The 20,206-nt window shown below is 35.5% G+C and overlaps 1 protein-coding gene and 1 pseudogene across 1 annotated transcript; both read right to left on the reverse strand.

Annotated features, from left to right (window-relative positions):
* Window positions 1-4,553: 4,553 nt before the first annotated feature.
* LOC122104707 lies at window positions 4,554-5,465 on the reverse strand (annotated as a pseudogene).
* Window positions 5,466-14,289: 8,824 nt separating this feature from the next.
* On the reverse strand, window positions 14,290-16,297 carry LOC122105161 (olfactory receptor 4C15-like). The gene is made up of 2 exons (XM_042676304.1): window positions 16,279-16,297; window positions 14,290-15,227 (listed from the first exon to the last, which is right to left on the reverse strand). Exon 2 carries the CDS (start codon window positions 15,223-15,225, stop codon window positions 14,290-14,292), a length of 936 nt encoding a protein of 311 aa, XP_042532238.1. The 5' UTR covers window positions 15,226-15,227; window positions 16,279-16,297.
* Window positions 16,298-20,206: the final 3,909 nt, after the last annotated feature.

The raw sequence follows: 20,206 nt of genomic DNA on the forward strand, positions 1-20,206 counted from the left end.
AAATAAAAAATAAAAAATTTAAAAATAAAACACTTAAAAATTATATAAGCATAAAGAAATAATTTACCATTAAAGGAGTTAAGGCTGAGAGTTTATGAATTGAGTAATCAATTTCTAAATTAGGTATGCACACAATACAGGATAAAGTCTAATGGGTATATATCTGGGGATGAGCAGAATAGCAGTTAAGTCACGCAAAAATAACCCAAAAAAGACCAAAAAGGAAAAGAGTAAAAAGAGTTTTAAAAAGCACACACACACACACACACACACACACACACACACACACACACACACACACATCTAAAATAAAAATTGTGAAAAAAAGAAAAAAATTAAAAATAATTTAAAAATTAGGTAGAAGAAAGGGCTCTTCATTCTTTTTTGGGGGGAGGAGGGACTTGTGTCTCCCCTGTGTCCATAATCAGTCATTGGTGGAGTTTCTGTTTTGCTTGTGGTGTTTGGTTTTCCTGAGGCTTGATTGGTTTATAAGTCAGTTTGAACAGGCAGAAAGAAGCTCTGCCTTACCAGCAACTTTATGACCCTCCTCCCAGGCTAGTTCAGTGGAAGGTAGTTCTACTTTGAGTATCACAAAAGGGGGATGTGGCTCTTTCCTTTAGCTTGGAGTTGTTGTGATGGGGCTAGATTGTGGGTAGGGTTGAAGCCTATCAGCAATGAGTAGCTTTTCCCTGAGAGGCTAGCTCCTGCAACAATCAGAGAGCCTAGCCTGGAGCCATTCTCAGGTTTTATGTTTACTGAGTTTCAATTGGTTTTCTTTTACCCCTCCTGCCTCTGTGTCTGCTGCCTACACTGCAATGGGGAGGGGCAGCATCTGGTTCTGTTTATCCAGTGAAGAAAGTCACTCCTTCAAGGGCTGAGCTATCTCTGCCTGGGAAGGGCAACTTTCCCCTGGGTGGAGCTGAGCCAGGCAAGACAGGTTCCTGTGACCTGCTAAATGTCTCTTATTGTCTAGAAGAGTTGCATGTTAGCTGCTCTGGCTAGGTGTTTGTCAGTATCCAAGATGGATACTTCCCATTGTTGCTCCGTGAAGAGTAAGGATGTCTTAGGGTATTCACACCTATAGCTTGGGTTCCAGGCCACCCATGGTCTGTGACTGTCTGTGGTCAGCAAGATGAAGATTCCTGCTCCTTGTCACTTCTTGTTGGCAGTGAGTAGAATCCACCCACACACTGCCTCTGGCTCCTTTGTCCTGGGCTCTTCTATGTTGATATTGTGGCCCTGGTACACTTGGTATGACTCTTTAGCTTAGGACTTTTCACTGAATCACTAAAACTGCTTTCTGTGTGAGAGCTTGATTAGCTCCCAGCTTCTCTGCCATTTTCCTCCAGAATCTCCATAAGCACATTTTTAGATCAAACTGTAGAAGCCAATAATTGAGAATCTGACTGAAAAACGCTAGGTCTCAATTAAGGAGGTGCTAAAATAATTAAGAAGCAGATATGTAAGTATAGAAATAGTAGATCTTGAAATGACAAAATTCTGAGTAGTGTGTTCAGTATGAAATTTCAGCATAGAGCAATTTGATGTTTTTATTTATCTTAAGGAATCAAGGGATGCTCTCATGATGTTTCACATCAGCTGAAGGAAACTGTCATCCACAAACTTGTGTTTCACAACAATGAAAGTGGTGACACTGACCAAAATACATTGTCCTCATAGATTAAAACATTGAATTTAAACTCCTTTCTACAACTACTTAAAGATAACAATAATAAAAATGAAATCATTTCAAGGATGGAAAATAAGGCAGGAAGCACTTGGCTTTCCCTTCATCTCCTCTGTGTGTGTGTGTGTGTGTGTGTGTGTGAGAGAGAGAGAGAGAGAGAGAGAGAGAGAGAGAGAGAGAGAGAGAGACAGAGAGACAAAGAGACAGAGAGACAGAGAGAGACAGAGAGAGGTGGAATTGGCTATAAACTCTGAAATATACTAAATTTGAGTTTGAGCCTCCCCCTTGCTGGTGGTTCCAGGAAACTGACTTTGCAAAACATGATGAGAGGCCTTGCAGTTGACATCTATCTAGGTTCAAGAATTTCTATCATTGAGCCGGGCACCGGTGGCTCACGCCTGTAATCCTAGCTACTCTGGAGGCTGAGATCTGAGGATTGCAGTTCAAAGCCAGCCCAGGCAGGAAAGACCATGCAACTCTTATCTCCAATAAACCACCAGAAAATCGGAAGTGGTGCTGTAGCTCAAGTGGTAGAGCGCTAGCCTTGAGCTGAAGAACTGAGGCCCAAAGTTCAAGCCCCATGACCGACAAAAAAACAAAACAAAACACAAACAAAAAAAAATGAAGTTTTTATCCTGAATATATTGACATTTCTGAAGATCAGAGATATGTGGCTTTACTGCAAAAGGGGAGTAATTGGAACATTTGTAGAAACCAACCCAATGGGAGCAGTTGTAAGGGAAGAATATTTTGAAGGTCAAGAAAAGGAGTTCCAGGAAATCCTGATTATCAGACATCTTCCTCAAGCTTCAAGTATAATACAACTACAATTGCCAAGGAGAATATCTGAAAGGTTTGCATAAAAGTTTCTGTAAGTAAAATATCAGCATTTCTCCATTTGCCAGTTGCATGGATAATGTATCACTTGATGAAGACATCCAGTGAAGGCACACATCTCTATCAAGGGAATACATCTCCTTTGTCCCCTCTGATTTCCCTGTTGCTATTCTATGTTAGGCCACTAGACCTCAAGTAAAGAGGAAGAATTGGGAGAATGTTAACACTTTAGATATTCTGATTTATTTTAAAATTATTACATGTTTTCCTTTAACAGAATATTTTAATTGTACAATATTCTGTGAACATTGTGATGTTTAATAACTAGCCTATCTGTCACCTAGAACCGCAGTTATTTCTTTGTAGTAAAATATTCAAAATAATCTCTATTAGGTATCTTGAAGTAATAAATGGTCTTGCTAAGACTACCTACCCTGTATGGATCAGGATGTGTGGAAGGAGAAAGGGTGGGGAGTGGGTGCAGTGTAAATTTGGATTGAGCATGTGAAACCGGGTGGATTCTGGGACTTTTGTTTTCTAACAGTAAGAAAATTCACGAATCTTTGTGCATTTACATATAGACATTCATGCAAGCTTCTCATACTATTTGAAAGATCAGCAAGAGACAAGAAACAGTTTGGTTGTTATTGGGTCCTGTTTATGTAACAAGAAATTCCATTTTAATATTACTTTCATAGATTCAGATTTTTGAGATTCTGAAAACATATTTTAAAGAGTGATAGGGAACATTGTGTTCATTTGGAATGAAGGTATACAGATTTGCCACTTGTGAACATGGTACTTGGAAGGCTGACAGATTACTCTTCATGCCATGCCCTTCAATGGCCCATCTTAGAGTCAGAAGTAGGTAATGACATTTTGTATTCAGTTAATAGACATGCTCATGAATATAAAAAAGTACATCCAAGGCAGGTACTATTTGCTTACACTTACAATCTTAGCTACTCAGGAGGCTGGGAGGTGAGCATCCTGGTTTGAAGCCAGCCTAAGCAGAAAAGTATGTGAGACTCTTATTTTGAATTAATTACCAAGAAAAGCTAGAAGTGGGTCTGTGGCTCAAGTGGTAGAGTAATAATCAGAAGCAAAAGACACTCAGAGACAGCACCTAGGACCTGAGTTTAAACCTCAGGAATGGCAAAAACAAAAAAGGACATTTTGTTCCCTTGCATTAGTCTTTATCATTTAGAGTAGTATTTTGGAGTGCCTTTGTGTTTGGATTACAAATTGAAGTACAGAAAAATGGAACAGCATTTGATCATGAGATTATGTGATGGTTATCAGTACATATACACATAAAGATGTCAGATTATTTGAAATAAAAGCATATTTTAAAAACACCCTAATAAGCTGACATTAAAATTCTAAGGAAGAGATATTATATCTGACTTTATCCCTAGATTATTCACATTTAAATTTTTAGTTACTACGAGGAAGAAAATAAATGCCTCTTATATCATCCTTGATATCGAAGTTAGTACAACATCTGAAAAAAGAAGAACCTGTAAGCAACCCATCAGAGCTGACCTGAGAAGTTAACTTGTACTAGGTCAAGATGGTGTTTCAGATTCTCCAGAAGATAATCACATGGGCAAAAGTAACTAGCAAAAAAACCAGTTATCCTTTTTTCAGTTTCTTTCTTTTTGCTCTTTCTTTTGGCAGTTAAAAAGTAGCCTTTTTATATGCATCCTTACCAATCTTTACATGGATAATAAATTACTATGTTTCAGTCAATATTAATATGGCTTATTTTATGATCACATACAAAAGATTATTGAATAAAATCTGGAAAGTTAGAATTAAAGAGGTTTAATTCCCAATACCTAACCAATCATTCAGTGAATACTCAGGTAAATGCATGTAACAGATGATTGAAATAGATGACTATAATTTAGACACATATTTCCAGAGACTTTTAAATGCTCTCCTAATGCCAAGGAAACTTTACCTGGACTCCCATGCACTATAACTCACTTATTAGGGAAGACTATTTGAGAAGCCTTCATTGAAGTCATTCTTTGCTACACCACAGTTTTTTCATGGCATTTTTCACCTCTGCATTTCTCAGGGTATAGATTAAAGGATTGAGCAAGGGTGTGCCAATTGTGTAAAACACAGCTACCATCTTGTCTACTGGAAAGGTAGTTGGTGGGCGTGCGTATATAAATATGCAGGGACCAAAAAATATGACAACCACAATAAAGTGAGAGGTGCAAGTAGACAGGGCTTTGCGCCTTCCTTTGGCACTGTGGTTTCTCAGAGAGTATAAAATGACAGCATAAGAAGTCAGCAGGATCATAAAACATACCATGCATATGGCCCCACTATTAGAAACAACTAGCAAATTGATCACATAGGTGTCCATGCAGGCAAGTTTCAATAAGGGCTGCAAGTCACAGAAATAGTGATCGATTACATTGGGGCCACAGAAGGGTAATCTCAAAGCCAGGAAAATCTGTGCCAAAGAATGAATGCAAGATCCCACCCAGGCCATCATTATTAAAATTCCACAGACACGCTGGCTCATGATGGTTGTGTATCTCAGAGGCTTGCATATGGCCAGATAACGATCAAAGGCCATGAGGATGAGCACAAAGATCTCCATGCACCCAAAGAAATGGGCAGCAAAAACTTGAGTCATGCACTCATTGTAGGAAATTTTCTTCTTTTGTGAAATGGAATCCACGATCAACCTGGGGGCTGTGGTTGTGGAGAAGCAAGCATCAGCAAAGGAGAGGTAGAAGAGGAAAAAGTACATGGGAGTCCCCAGTGTTTGGCTGGTTTTAATGGTCACCACGATGAGAAAATTCCCAGTCAGAGTCATCAGGTAAAGAATCTAGAAGATGCCAAATATGGCCTTCTGCTTTCCAGGATCCTGTGTCAACCCAAACAAAATGAATTCAGTCACACTCTTATTATTCATGGTCTTGTTGGAGTCTGTAGGTATAATTCAGGTGGCAAATTCGCAATCTGCAGAGAGGAAAAAAGAAAGGACAGCTTGGAAAGATCAGTGAACTGGCCTCATATTTCCTTGGTTCTGTCCCCCAACCTATCACATCCAACTGCCTTTGTTTTGAGAAATTAAAAAAAATAAAATTTGAAAACTGTACTTAGTCTAGTTCTTATGGAATTGAATTGTTAAATCAGACTTTCACTGGAATCAATTGTTTCTTTTTTTACAGGTTATTGGAAAAAAGCAAAAATTTTTTCCCCTAGATTAAGTACTGTAGAAATTTTCATGTGTAGGAAATGATAGCTCATATATTCAGACATATTATCATTTTATATTTTTCCATTTTCTAGTTCATTTCTTCATGATATTCCCTGTTTCAGTGTTACAAAAGTGATATTTTTCTTTAGTCTTTCACAATTATCTTTGCCTCAAAATCAAAACTATCCAGAATTGTTGTCAGGAATAGAAAAAGATTCCCTTTTTTTGACAATTTACATGTGCTTTAAGATAAATTCAGATAAATTTTGAAATATGGATACTGAATCTAAGTAACTTGGATGCCATCTTGGCATCTTGCTATTAATTATAGATGGGGACTTTCCAAACTCTAGAGGTTATAGAGGACATTCTTTGGAATGTAAAAATTGTCATGGGCTCCAGGAAACCCCTGGTTTCTCTAGATAATTGGGGTCCTGATTGTCCCTTAGTGTTCCCCTGAATCATCACTTTGTTAAAGTATCCCCCCCCAGTCTCTTAGCTTATAAATTATCGCTGTGTTAGTTACTTATCCCCACCTAGTTATTTTGCCTATGTATAATCATTTTATTAAGAATAAGTATATTCACTTTGCCTTTGTATAACCACTTTCTTAGGAATAATTATCCTCATTTAGCTTGTTTTGTTTTATGTATAACACTTTTGCTAAGATTAAGATTTGGTCTCCACCTCAAGCTCAAGTCCTTGTCTTTAAAAACTGTCTGCTAGCTCTGTTCCGGGCTGCTGGTTTTTGATACAAGAGTCCACTATGCAGTTGCTGGCTTTTTAATAAACACTTCAAAAATCGACATTTTGAGTTGTGACATCTCGGAAGCCCGGTAATTGAAAGTACCATACAACAATTTGTAATTATGTGGGGTGGCATGGTTACAACTAATAGAATAATAGCATTTACAAAGAGAAGAGAACATTTTTTAAAGGATAAAGTGATCAGAGAAAAATTCAAACTTATTTAAGAGACAAATGTTCATTGAGAGCATACAGTTCCCAGTAAACTAATCAGAAATAGAAACAAACTCAGAGTTATACTTGTGTTAACTTCATGGCAGACTGAAACACCACAGCGTTTCCCATTGGTGGTCTTGACATTTATGTGAGAAGCATATAAAGAAAATCATCTTCCTTTTAGGATCTATATGAAAGTTATAAGTTTATTGTTGATAGAAGACATCGCTATGTATTACATATAATTGCTTTGCTTATTTTCACCTTTATTAGTGCTGACTATTGCAGAGCAAACTTCCATTTCAAAACACTTTCAAATTGTTTATGTGTCCATAATATGGTGGCAAAATGTATTACAGTATAAAATTCCTTAGCCTATTGTTTAAAGTTCTGTTAGTACTTTGGGACGTACTTTCTTTTGTGATAGTCAGAAAGTAGAAATGACTGTTTTAAATGAATTTAGTAAGCAGAACATGTAATGAATGGAAATTTCATATCATATTGACTATAGTCAAGATATTGTGTTTAATAATATAATCAGTAATAGAACTACTCATAAGGGGTTTAGGATGAGAGGATGAGATAAAGGGATATGAAAATCAGAGAAGATTAGAGGCATGAAATCAAGTTTCAAAGGAAATGATATTATAGTTGTTTTTACTTTTTACAGCTCATCAAATTGATTTAAATAGAATATCTCTAGATATTCAAAGATACCGTAGACAAACTTGGAAAAGTTGGGACCTAGACCAGAAGGTCATGGAAAACAGGGTATATACCTGTCATGATCAAAGTATAAATTCAAGAAGGATAACACATAATATCAATTTCTATGAACATTTATGCATTACTAAGAGCAAGTCATGCCAAGTTATGAGTTGTTGGCAGAACAAAGCTTGGTGATTTTCTTATCATCAAAAACCCCGATCTCATTCGAGGTCCCAGAGTCAGGCCCTCTGAAGGTATCTGTGCTTCTGTTACCAGTGTTGAGAAGCTCAGTGGCAAACACAAGAGGTAATACTTGTAGCATCAACAAGATACAGACAGGTCCTAAGACATTCCATCAGTGCTATCAGACCTGCTACTGAGTTCTTATCACAAGTGCTCATGTATACTTCTCTTGGAGAGGGATAGCAGACTCAAACATCTTTTGACAGTTTTTATGTCATTACTTATATATTACTAACACATGGGATGTCATTCCTTGGGTACCATCCTTTTTACATACTAAGGTCTAAAGTGTCTCACAATATTTAGGGAAGAACATGTATGGTGGATATGACAGGAAACCTAGGTCACAGAACATATATGTGATCTATAACAAATGGTAATATTACAGCCAATGTAAATATGCTTTTTGCTTTTTAGTAGAGGGTTTGGCACTGGAGTTTGAACCCAGAACCTGACACTCTGCCAGGTGAGCCAAGCCTACATCCTTGTTCTATTCAGGTTAATTTTGAGATAGGGACCCAGGAGCCTTCTCCTTCAGCTAACCTCCACCATAGATCCTCCCATTCTCAGCCTCCCAAGCAGCCAAACTATAGTTATGAGCCGCTAGAGCCTGACTAACAATGCTTTATGTCATTTTGCAAGCCTTCACTGAGATGTTTCACTGTCTCCAAATTGGAACATCCCACATTCAGATTTTATTTCTTCTCACATTTGAAATCTCTATCTCATCTGTTTCTCTATTTTAAAAAAATACAGTGATTAATATATGCATACACTTAATGCTATGGCCTCAAAACACAATGGTTGATATGGCTTTCAGAGCCTCTCGTCCTTGGCTAACTTCTTACTTCCTTTTATCCTCTTAGTACTTGTGCTTAATCTTGCCCCATCAATGTTCAGCATGGTGTTTCCAGCATAAGTGTACCTGGATGATATTATTCCCTGAATTTTCTATATCTCACTCTATCTGATGACTTTTTTCTCCTAGACTCATTTCTTATAAGCTTCTAGCTCTATAGAGTTTATGTTCCTCATTGATGAAAAAGATTTCTTCATCTTATGCTGGGCTGAGCCCAATTTAAATACCATTGCCCCAGCAAAACCTTTCTGAGTTTTCTCAGTCAAATAACTTCCTGGCTAAGAAAACTGAACTGTTAAAGTATATCCTAGTAAATCCTATTCTTATCTTTGCTTCAACTATGATTTAGTCAGTTTAGTCTGAGATTCTACTTTGTATAGAATGGAATATCCCAGGAGACACAGAGTGGTAGAGGAAGTTAGTAGAGAAGAGCTGTGAACAGAAACTAAGGGCTTTGTGCTGAGTGGGATCTATCTCTCTCTAATACTTCATCTCCATTGCTATGTAATTTACCACTCTCCATTCACCCTACTATAAGGAGAATAAATCCAAGAAATAAAAAGCAGGTAACAAGAGAAGTCATCATAATGTAGAAGATAAGTCCTAGCTCTCAGATGGATCAATCAGAGTAACATTCCATATGTACACTGGAAAAATGAGACTGATGGAGAGGTAGAATATTGAGAGGATAATAAGAATCATTGTAAAGAAAAACAGTCCAAGAATGAAGCATAATTAAAAGATAAGATGGATATATATATATATATGTATATATATATATATATATAGAGAGAGAGATATAAGTATGAGCATTTCCTTTGGGGAGTTAAAAAGGGTTTTGACAAGGGAAAATAGTAAGTAGTGGTGAGAACAGATCCTAGACAGGTAACAATAGCGTGTTCAGTCTCAGGACTAAGTATCCTCAGTATCAGTGCAAACCCATTGCACAAAGGTATTGAGCCTCTCTATTTCTGTCTTGACCTTAGACTTGACAGGAGAAAGTCTGCAAGCTTTAAGTTACTACACCATCGCCTCCTTCATTTTGGATCAGAATTGATCCTGAGAAACTGCACAGTCACAAACAGTCTGGTGCAAGGAAGAATCTAGAAATACTGAAATCTTTTTCATCTATGGGGACACTAGTTCTCTGGAATTATAGACTTACAAGTTGACAGAATCAAATGATCCTGAATGAGAGGCAAAGGTAAGAAAGCAATTCAATTGGACTTGAAATCTTACCTTTTTATTCTTGGTGTATGTCAGGGGAGGGGAGGCAGCACCAAATGACTTTCAGAGTTTTCTCTTTTATAATTCTTATTTATTTGTGGATGATGAACATGCTCTCTCTGTGAGATGTAAGCTGTAGTAAAGGAATCATCTCTTGCTTTCTGTTTCTGAAGCTATGGAGAGAGGAGATGCTCTACAGACACACAGCTCTTTCTGGCGGGTCTGCATTGGCTCCTCTTCCATAAGGTCTGAAATACTGACAGAAATTGGTTTATTCCCATTTGTTGAACTAAAAACAATCAGTTCTCGGCTGTACAGGCACATCTTTTAAAATCAGCTTCTACATGACAGTATTCTTGGCAAAACATTCAAATCAAACCTGTCTTCATTTTTTTAAACTACATCAAATATTTATAGATGTGTCATAAAGGTCATGAGTACTTATTCTCCAAGGGGATGAAGTTCACTCCCATTCTGACACTTAGGGATTGGCAAAAGAACTGCTTCAGCAAGTTAATTCAGAACCACTTCAAATCATAATCTGCATATGTCCAGTTAAAGAATCAAATGGATATAATGTAATTGAATATTAATTCCATTATATGTGCTTCAGGGACTTCATGTGTATATCTTAATTTCTCCTAGTTTTCTTTTTCTTTTACTGGAATATGATTCAGTGGTAGAGTGCTTGCCTACTCTGTGTGTGGTACTGTGTTCTAAATTATTCATCAGATATCACACAAATACCACATCACAAACACATATATACATCATACATGCGGCAATGTACACAAATATATTTACATATAATAGTTTAAAATGACTGAGTGAAAATGGGTAAATAACTATGTACTCATCATAATGACAATACAATTTAACAGGTAATAACCATTATAATCACTTAAAATCTCTACAATTTTCACAACGTTTTGTTTGCAGTAAGTCAGTTGTTGAAAGAGGGGAATTCAAAACTTTTTACATTTCAATTTTTAATGCACATTTTAAAATATAACATGCACATAATAAAAGATAATAATTGGAAATGCAAAGTAGATATATTTTGAAAACCATATTCATCTGTATAATTACCTATTCTATTTGGCATTGGACTAGAGAAAATTCATCATATATTTTCTCATAGAACATATTTTCTTTGCATTGTGTGATTTGGGGCAATCATCTTAAAGGTCAAAGAAACCATCATGATATCTCTTAGTCATTCCAACAGGATCATTTTATTCTTTATTACTTTAAGACAGTGATGAGTCATGAAGTTATTGCACTTGAGTTTGGGGTAACATTTAAAGGCACTATGAAGGGTCAGTGATACACTGTCTCAGGTAGTGTCTTGGACTCATATATCTCAGCCTCCTCATTGTTGTGCTTGATGTAAGTTATGTGGGAATTATTTAGATTTTCAAATGACGATTCAGATGCAATTGCAAGTTACATTTGATACAATTTTTGGATACATGCCAAGATTAAATACTGCTGCACTCTAATATATAGTAGTCTATTCAACCATCGAAGTTATAGTCTAAATGAGACCCTATCTCATAAGTAATTCAAGAAAAAGGGGCTCGAGGTATGGCTCAGGTGTAGGGTGTCTGCATAGCAAGCATGAGACTATGAATTCATATCCCACAAACACCATTAAAGAAAAAAAACAGGGATTTTAATAAAAGTGTTGAGGTTTAATATGTGGAGGGAGCACTGAAACACACTTGTGGCAAATTTATTTGCTTTTGTTTTATTAATTTTTGTTAGTAAAAACATAGTCATCAAAGAGTGTGATATTACAACTGCACTTCTGTATCTATATATTGAATATTCTTCATATGAAAGTCTCTGTGTTAATCACTTTGCAAGTTTTATTTTTTAGTCCACATAACTGTTTCATATTGCAGCTATTAAAACTTCATTTCATATAATAGAAACTTATTCATGGAAATCATGCAACATTACCAAGTATCTTGAGCAAACAAGTTAAATGATTGTTTCACTGCATAACTATTGTTTCCATTCATTCAGTTTAGACCAGCCTTAATTACACATCTGGGGAAATTAGACAGGTAGTATTGAAAGATATTTCTAATTTCTAAGCAAGGATATTTCAGTTGAGAACCTGAGAGTTCATAGTCAGACACTGAGGACAGCTTCTTGTTCAGGCAGATGTGGGACAATGTACTGGAGACAGCATGATTTACTTTGAAATATGAACTTCAAGGTAGTGATACAGAATTCGATTTTGGAATTAACTGCTTGTAAATGACAATAATATGGTTAAAGTAAAAAGTCAACAACAAAATATTGTATTGTATCAACATTTAAAAGAATCCCTAAAACATTTCAAAGATGCACATTTAATCAATCATGAGTATTAAAGTATTGACATGGAACCCAAAGGTTAAAAATTAGAAGAAGGGGAGAATTGTAAATCCCTCGTTATCTCCTTCACTAGGAACAGTCATATTGAGTTTTATTCTTTTTTTTTTTTAAGATTCATTTGTGCTATGCAGCTCTTGCTTCTTTCTGTTTGAAAATTCACCTTTATTCTGCTCAGGAGATTGTTAGTCTTTAACTTTTGGTTCTACATTAAGAGATTAAATTATTTTCCTACTCACATTTTCCATGATAACTTCTGAGTCTTCCACTTCAGAGTATTATTGATTTCTCCAAAATCTTCATTGGCTTAGTAACAATGACCAAAGATATGTGAGCATTTTTGTACAATTACCAGCAGATTTTCATTTGTTTTCATGTCTACATTGAGTACTTGTGAGGGGATAGGCTTTTATTTTGCTTAATTTTGGCACCTACTGGGTTTTTCCAGGTAAGCCATATTATCCTAAAAGAATAAGAAAATAGGCAATAGATTCAATTGAAAAATTCCATTGAAAGAGAAATTTACAGTGTTTTTTATTGTTGTTGTCATTTAGAAACAGGAGTTCTCACAGTAGGCTAGCTCTCAATCCTCTTTGTTTGCACTCTCTAGTACTTGTACAAACATGTACCAACATAAGCAGGTATAATTATGTTTTGGAGGATGCTTCATATAGAATAGTTGATGAAATATTATAATAACTGGGGAGATATGACTCAAAATCAATTATACTCATTACCTGATTCATACGCTCTGTATATTATCTCTACAATAACAATAAAAAATAAAAACTATACAAAAATCAAAATATTGCAAACATAAAAATAAAAGTGAACATTAGGTAAATCTTCCAAATTTTACTATCAAAATGTTATGCCCTAGAAAGCATACTGGTGAAAATTTTCTTAAATACTTAAATATATGGTTTGATGCAAATTTAATTGCATTGAAAAATGTCTAGGCGATTAATAAAATACAGCAAAATATGTATCTGTGGTGGCATTTCTAGTGAAGAGAGTGTCAAAAAACTCAGATAAAATCAAGAGTTTATGCTGAAAAGTATTGACAGTTCACTCTGATGTCATCTGTCATAGATGAATCTAGAGTCACCAAAAGTTGTAACAGTACAAGTAGAAAGTTTTGGAAGGAGGTGAGCAGTAGGGTAGACAGAGGGGCAAAAAAAAAAAAAGTGGGAGTAAAAATAGTCAAAGAACATGAAATACATATTTGAAAATTTCACAATGAAGCATATTTTACATTTAGTAAATGGTTATAGATGAAGCAGTGTTTATATTTGAATAAACTATGTACTGATTATTTTACAAATAGAATTATTTTAGTATGGTAAGATAGCAAATTATTATTTAAATTGAAACAAATTCTTTCAAGTTATTTTTCATTGTCAGATGACTTCTGTTCTCATCTTTGAGGAAGAAGTTATACCCTCTGCTTTGCTTATGTCTTTTTTATGTATATGGACATACAAATGTTTATTCTTTATTGTGTAGAATAGAGATATTCAGTGCTACCTCCCTTGTGGAATCTGTCTCCTCTCTCTGTCTAGTGCCTGACTGATAGGATGCAATCTACTAAGCCAAGAAGATTTTTTGCATGGACAGGTCTGCAAAAATTTTGATTATATATCTCAAACTAGAAGAAGTAGCAAAAATTCTGTAATAGATAGTAATGTACTCATCAAATGGAGTGATCTTGCACAGCAATACTTATAGTTTTGGGACGTGTAATTCTTTGCGCTCTTTTTTGGATCTTAGTTGTTTCTTTGTCATTCACTAAAGTTAGTGGCCTATGTATCTTTTTTCGACCTGAAATATTTTATATTTCATTTTCTAAGCCCTTAAAATATTTCCCCACTTATCACAAAGGTTTTTCGATGCATGGAGTGAATCAAACATTTTGTAGATAACTAATCATTTCATTATTTCTTTTTATTTCCTCATTTGTACAAAAGGGTAGTCATTTGACAAATTAGAGTCAATGAGTAAAGTGAATATGAAATCATTACCTGTTCCTAACATCAATTCTTTTACTATTGCATTGTGTTGCCTCCCAGCATGCAACATTCATTACCCTGGAGCATTTGTGTAACTAAGTATTTGTGTAAGTAAGTTTTAATATTTAATCAGTTGATTACTTTATTTATCATCAGCAAATACCACCAATCTCCTCAAGACTTTTCTCATAGCATTTTTCATGTCTTTATTCCTAAGTGTATAAATCAAAGGGTTGAGCAAAGGGGTAAGCATGCTGCAAAATATTGCCATGATTTTATCAGAGGAGAAGGCAGACGGAGGTCTGGCATACATAAAAATACACGGGACAAAGAACAAAACCACCACTGCTATGTGGGACCCACAGGTGGAAAAGGCCTTCCTCCGTCCTTCAGAACTGTGATTTCTCAGAGAGAACAAAATGACCCCGTAGGAAACCAACAACAAGGTGAAGATGATAGTGCAGATAGAGCCACTGTTGGCAATCACGAAAAGCCGAAAGATGTGTGTGTCTGTGCATACAATGTTCAGTAAAGGGTGCAAGTCACACATGATGTGATCGATGACATTGGAGCCACAGAAGGGCAGCTGGGAAGCAAAGAGAACTTGCCCAATGGAATGCAAGAAACCCCCTGCCCATGCCATGCCCACCAGAATGCCACAGAGCCTCCAGTTCATGATGGAAGAGTAGTGCAATGGTTTGCAAATGGCCACATAGCGGTCATAGGCCATGGCGGTGAGGACAATGACTTCTGTGCCAGCGAGGAAGTGCTCAGCAAAGACCTGTATCATGCAGCCTTCAAAGGAGATGGTCTTTCTCTCCACCAGGGCATCTGACATGGCCTTTGGGACAATCACAGAGGAGAAGCATGCATCCAGGAAGGACAGGAAGGTCAGGAAGAAGTACATCGGGGAGCTCCGTAGTACAGGGCTGCAGACAATGGTCACCACAATGAGCATGTTACCCCCGATAGTGGAGATATAGACGACCAAAAACACAACAAATATGACTTCCTGAAGTTTGGGATTCTGTGAAAGCCCCAGAAGAACAAATTCAGTTACAGTGCTCCAGTTTTGCATGGCTTCTCAGGAAAAGATGAAAGCTCTAAAAGAAAGAAACACATGGAATCATAATTCCAAGAATGAAAAGAGTACTTCTGGCTAATTTACTATATAGTGATTGTCAACAAGTTGGTTTCACACCATGTACAATCATCATGTTTATATCATTACTGACTGAACATAAAATTGAAGATAGGAGGTATTCAAGTACAATGAATTGTTCAATACTTGAAAATATGAATTCTTTAAAAATATTTTCAAATCAATTTTTTTCTCAAGGGCCAACTTTTTAGTCAGTAGTGGCTTCCTGGATTGAATTATTGGGAATTTAAAATATGAATTCTCCAAAACAAGATCAATAGAAAACCCACAGATTGGGAGAAGATCTTCACTAGCCATACAATGGACAGGGGTCTCATATCTAACATATACTTGTAACTCGAAAAAATCAAATCTCCCAACAACAAATCCTCAAAGAAACAACTATTCGATAAATAAGTGGGCTAAAGACTTGAAGAGAAACTTCTCTGAAGAGGAAATAAGAATGGCCAATAGACACATGAAGAAATGCTCAACCTCTATAGCCATAAAAGAAATGCAAATCAAAACAACATGGAGATTCCACCTCAACCCAGTTAGAATGGCTATAATCAAAAACTCTAACAACAACAGATGCTGGAGGGGATGTAGACAGAAGGGAACCCTACTACATTGATGGTAAACTTGTTCAACCACTTTGGAAAGCAGTATGGAGGTTCCTCTAAAGACTCCACATAGAGCTCCCCAATGACCCAGCAATCCCACTTTTGGGCATTTACCCAAATGATCATAAACAAGACCATATTAAAACTACCAGCACAACTATGTTTATTGCAGCGTTATTTACCATAGCTAAAATATAATACTTTTGATCGCTTTTATCTCATGAGCCTGCTTTGAATAATCAGCAGTAGCTTCCTGGCTTTCTGTGACACATTGCAGTTTGGAAGCAGGATTATATCTTCTTAATCATGCTTGTGATTGTCAAGGAATTAAAATCAGTGACTTGAATTCTATTCCTGATCAGGAGACTTTTTACCTGCAAAGAGAAGAAAAAATGACATGTAATTAAGATTCACATACAAATCACGACCTCCTCTCAAGCATTTCTCTAAATCTCTGAACCAAAATGGGAAATTCACTGCACAAATTATTTCCTTATAGAAGAGAATTGCAGTTTCCAAATGTTTCCTGATGAGTAAATATAGTAATTCACAAGAAAAGAATTTGAACCTGCAGAACAGTTTTCTTGTACAGGCTGGAATCCATTCCTTCTCCCCTTTAACATGAAACCTCTGTGCCCTACCAGATCAAGAGGGAAGGAGACAGGAAGGTGTCCTTTCCAGCAGGGACTTCAGTGTCACTGTGTCCTTTGTACCTGTAAGAGAGTATATATGATTTCTTAGGCATCTTGATGATGGAAACAAAAAAAAAATGTCATAGAACCAAAAGATGAATCACTGTTTCCTCTAGAAGATTTCTCCTATAAGTAGACATTACTTTGATGAATAATTGTTTCCTTATTTGTACGTCTTAGACAATAAGCATAGTAATATGTCTAATACAGTGTGTATATATCCATATACATGTGTTTCTGCTAAGCAGGTAAATAAAAGAGTAAGGGACATATTTGTCAGAGGTAAAAGTAAGTGGGCTTTGAATAGTACCTTGACTTTACCAAAATGATTTAAAACTCTCAGTGAAATTAGAAAGCTTATGATTTAGTATATGAGGTTATCATTTTCCTTGTTTTGAATCGACCATTTTCATCAATTTAGGTATTCTTAAAATTGGTCCAGGGTTATAAATTTTGTATCCCATTCAAAACTCTTACCAAGTAAACAAGAATACAAAGCAGACCCCAATGTGTCATTTTAGGAAACCATAACAATTTATTTAAAAATAATACCAAAATTTTGCTATATAATCCAGCAGTAGATAGTTTAGCCTAAAGATAAAGCAGGAAAGACAAAGAAGAGCAATGAATAAAACTGTTGCCTCCAGCTTCATACAGGCGAGCTTAATTCCAAGCTCTTTTGGTTTTATCTGGCCTAAAATAACTGATGAAAAATGTTCATAACTGCCACTTCATTGATAATCCTTTAAGAAAAGTCTGTGTTCCTCATACCCTTTAAATTCATGAACTATTGTTTTCAATTAGCTTGCTTATAAAACCAATCGGTTTAATGTGGGGGAAAAGGTTGAGGTTCTTTTTCAATATTATAGCTGATTTATTGTAAGAGCATTTATTGCTTTACTTAGCCAATTTGTAAGAGTATGATAACAGTGTTAAATATCCTTAATGATACAAAATGTCATTTTTTAGGTAAAAATAATTTCAAAGTTGGTTTGAAATCTTTAATGATGCAGAGTTCAGTGACCTAGTGGTGAGTGAGGACACAGTTTAATACATCGAATCCTGTGAAGAGCAGCTGTCTTAATACAATGAACCGTCCTGAATTCACAACAGTAATGACAAGCACAACAGCAAAAACATTGTTTACACATGGCCCAAAGCTATTTGTTAGTTAAGAATTTATCAATGGTTACTACACAGTTTTGACAAACAAGTTCATGGTAATATTAAATGATAATATGAGATGATGAGTACCTAGTAACTGTTATTTTTTGGCAACTTTTCTAACGATTAAAAATTACTTTGAAACAGTTAATGAAACAGGAACAGCTGTCTGAAGTTTGTCAAAAACCTATCAATAGTGAAGTGTCCTGTGTCATTCAACAAATCAGTATGCCACAGGCTTCTGCCCCATCACACTAATTTAAGCTTCCTTAATCTTAAGAGTCAATAAAAAGCATTACAAGTGTGCTTTGCAATGTATAAATCAGGGCTATCAACGTTGTTTATAAGGTGCACCTACCCACATTCAATGAGCAAGACAATTGAATCACTCAAAAGAATAATTTGTTCATGGTTTTAGTAGAGGTTAATTCAAGAAATATAAAAAAATATTTTCATTTAATATATACAACTATTTTAAAAAACTATACTCATTCCTAAAATTATAATGATGAAATGACTCTTACATATTCAGGTGGAAAAAGGATTAGAAAATATTTTCAGAATGATAGACTGGTTTATATCCAGAAATTTTTCTAACAGTAAATTGATGCAGGGAGCTTTAATAATCGATGGTCCCACATAAATGTCATTTTTTGGTATAATTAATGGCAGGAAGATGATATGTAAAAAGAATATTACAAACTGACAGCGCATTCTTCTATGAGTAATTACAATTAACCATACAACATTCAGGTTGATTTTTTAATGACATTAAATAAAAGCAAGAAAATACTTGTAATGATTCTTTCTATTTATACACAGTTAATTTAAATTTAATGTCAAGAGGAGATATACTCAAAAATAACCTTGTTTATTGAAATGTCTATCTTTCCACAACCATAGAGGATTAAAATTCTACCACTGTAACTCGCCAGGGCATATTTTAGTTACAGAGCAAGGGAGGTGAAGATATTTCATGATCAAACTGAAAGAATTTAGGTCAGGAGAATAAAGATGTAGTGACAACCTATGTTTGGCTTTTTCATGTCCATACTATCCAAATAAATTAGAAATATATTAGATGTACATATTTATCATAGCAGTACACTTCTCTTTAGTCTTCTTAAAATATTCTCACATGTTGCATAGGATATGGCAGAGGTGTATAAAGAATGTAGTCACAGGAACATGGTAAGATGATATGCTGCTATGTCCTTTAAGGTACTAAAAGAATGTAAAATTTGCCACCCCAACCAGGCACTAAGAAATGCCACATGGAAGTGTGGCAAGAAAGTATCCACTTCAACAAGGGGTGTGCTAACTTGAGTCATATCCATATGATTTTCCCCATATGAATGATAAATAGCAAACTTTCCTATCTCACATTTGTTCAGTAATTTTAAATGACTGAACTTCCGGAACACTTGTGTTTGTCCTCATGGCTTTGTCTATCTCCTCAAGCAACTACAAAATTAAGAAGAGTTGGGGAAGGTGTGGGAAAGGGAGGGTTGGGTGAAAATGTTGATATTGGTGATAATGATCAAGACATACTATATCGAAAAACTGCTCTGCTAAATGCCGTCATTTGTACAACTACTTAAAGAAAATAAAGATATACAGAAATAGAAATATATGCATATATAATAGAAAAATGAAATAAAAGAAAAGAAAAAGGAAGCATGTTAGCCTGATTTAAACACTATATAATAAATACATGTATGGAAACAAAAAACACACAGTATCTTTCAATTGAAATATGTTAGCAGAACATTATTTCTTTATTGTCTATATAACTAAAGCATAGTCTACCCCTGATTCCCTGGAAATATGAAAACATTTTCAGATCTCAACCCCTCCCTATATTGTCTGTCTATTTCTCTAATGTCTCCATTTTAAAAGTCTTATTACTTCTAGAAATTTAAAACTGAGTCAACATTTTCTCTTTGTCTTTCCAGATGGATTTCTGAGCCTTCTATTCTTCTGCTATCTTGATTTTTTAGCTGATTGAGGAGATAGAAAATAACATGTTGACAAACATAAGTGTTTCAGAAGTTCAGTCATTTAAAATTACTGAACAACTGTGAGATAGGAAAGTTTGCTATTTATCTTTCACATATGGAAAATCAAATGGATATGATTAAAGCCAGCACACCCACTTGTGTGAGGTGGACACTTTCTTGTCTTTAGTGTCCTTCCTGTGGCATTTCTTAGTGCTTGGTTGGGGTGGCAAATTTTTACATTCAATTAATACCTTTAAAGGACATAGCAGCCTTTCAAGTTCCATGTTCCTGTGACAGCATCCTTTATACACCTCTGCCATATCCTATGTTTTATGCAACATGTGGGAATATTTTAAGAAGAATAAATAAAACTCTACTGCTGTGGTAAATGTGGTAAATTTAATGTATTTCTTATTTATTTGATAAAGTGGACATGAAG

This window comes from Dipodomys spectabilis, unplaced genomic scaffold (assembly GCF_019054845.1).
Source record: "Dipodomys spectabilis isolate Male_0828 unplaced genomic scaffold, ASM1905484v1 ptg000030l, whole genome shotgun sequence".
NCBI classification, from domain to species: domain Eukaryota; kingdom Metazoa; phylum Chordata; class Mammalia; order Rodentia; family Heteromyidae; genus Dipodomys; species Dipodomys spectabilis.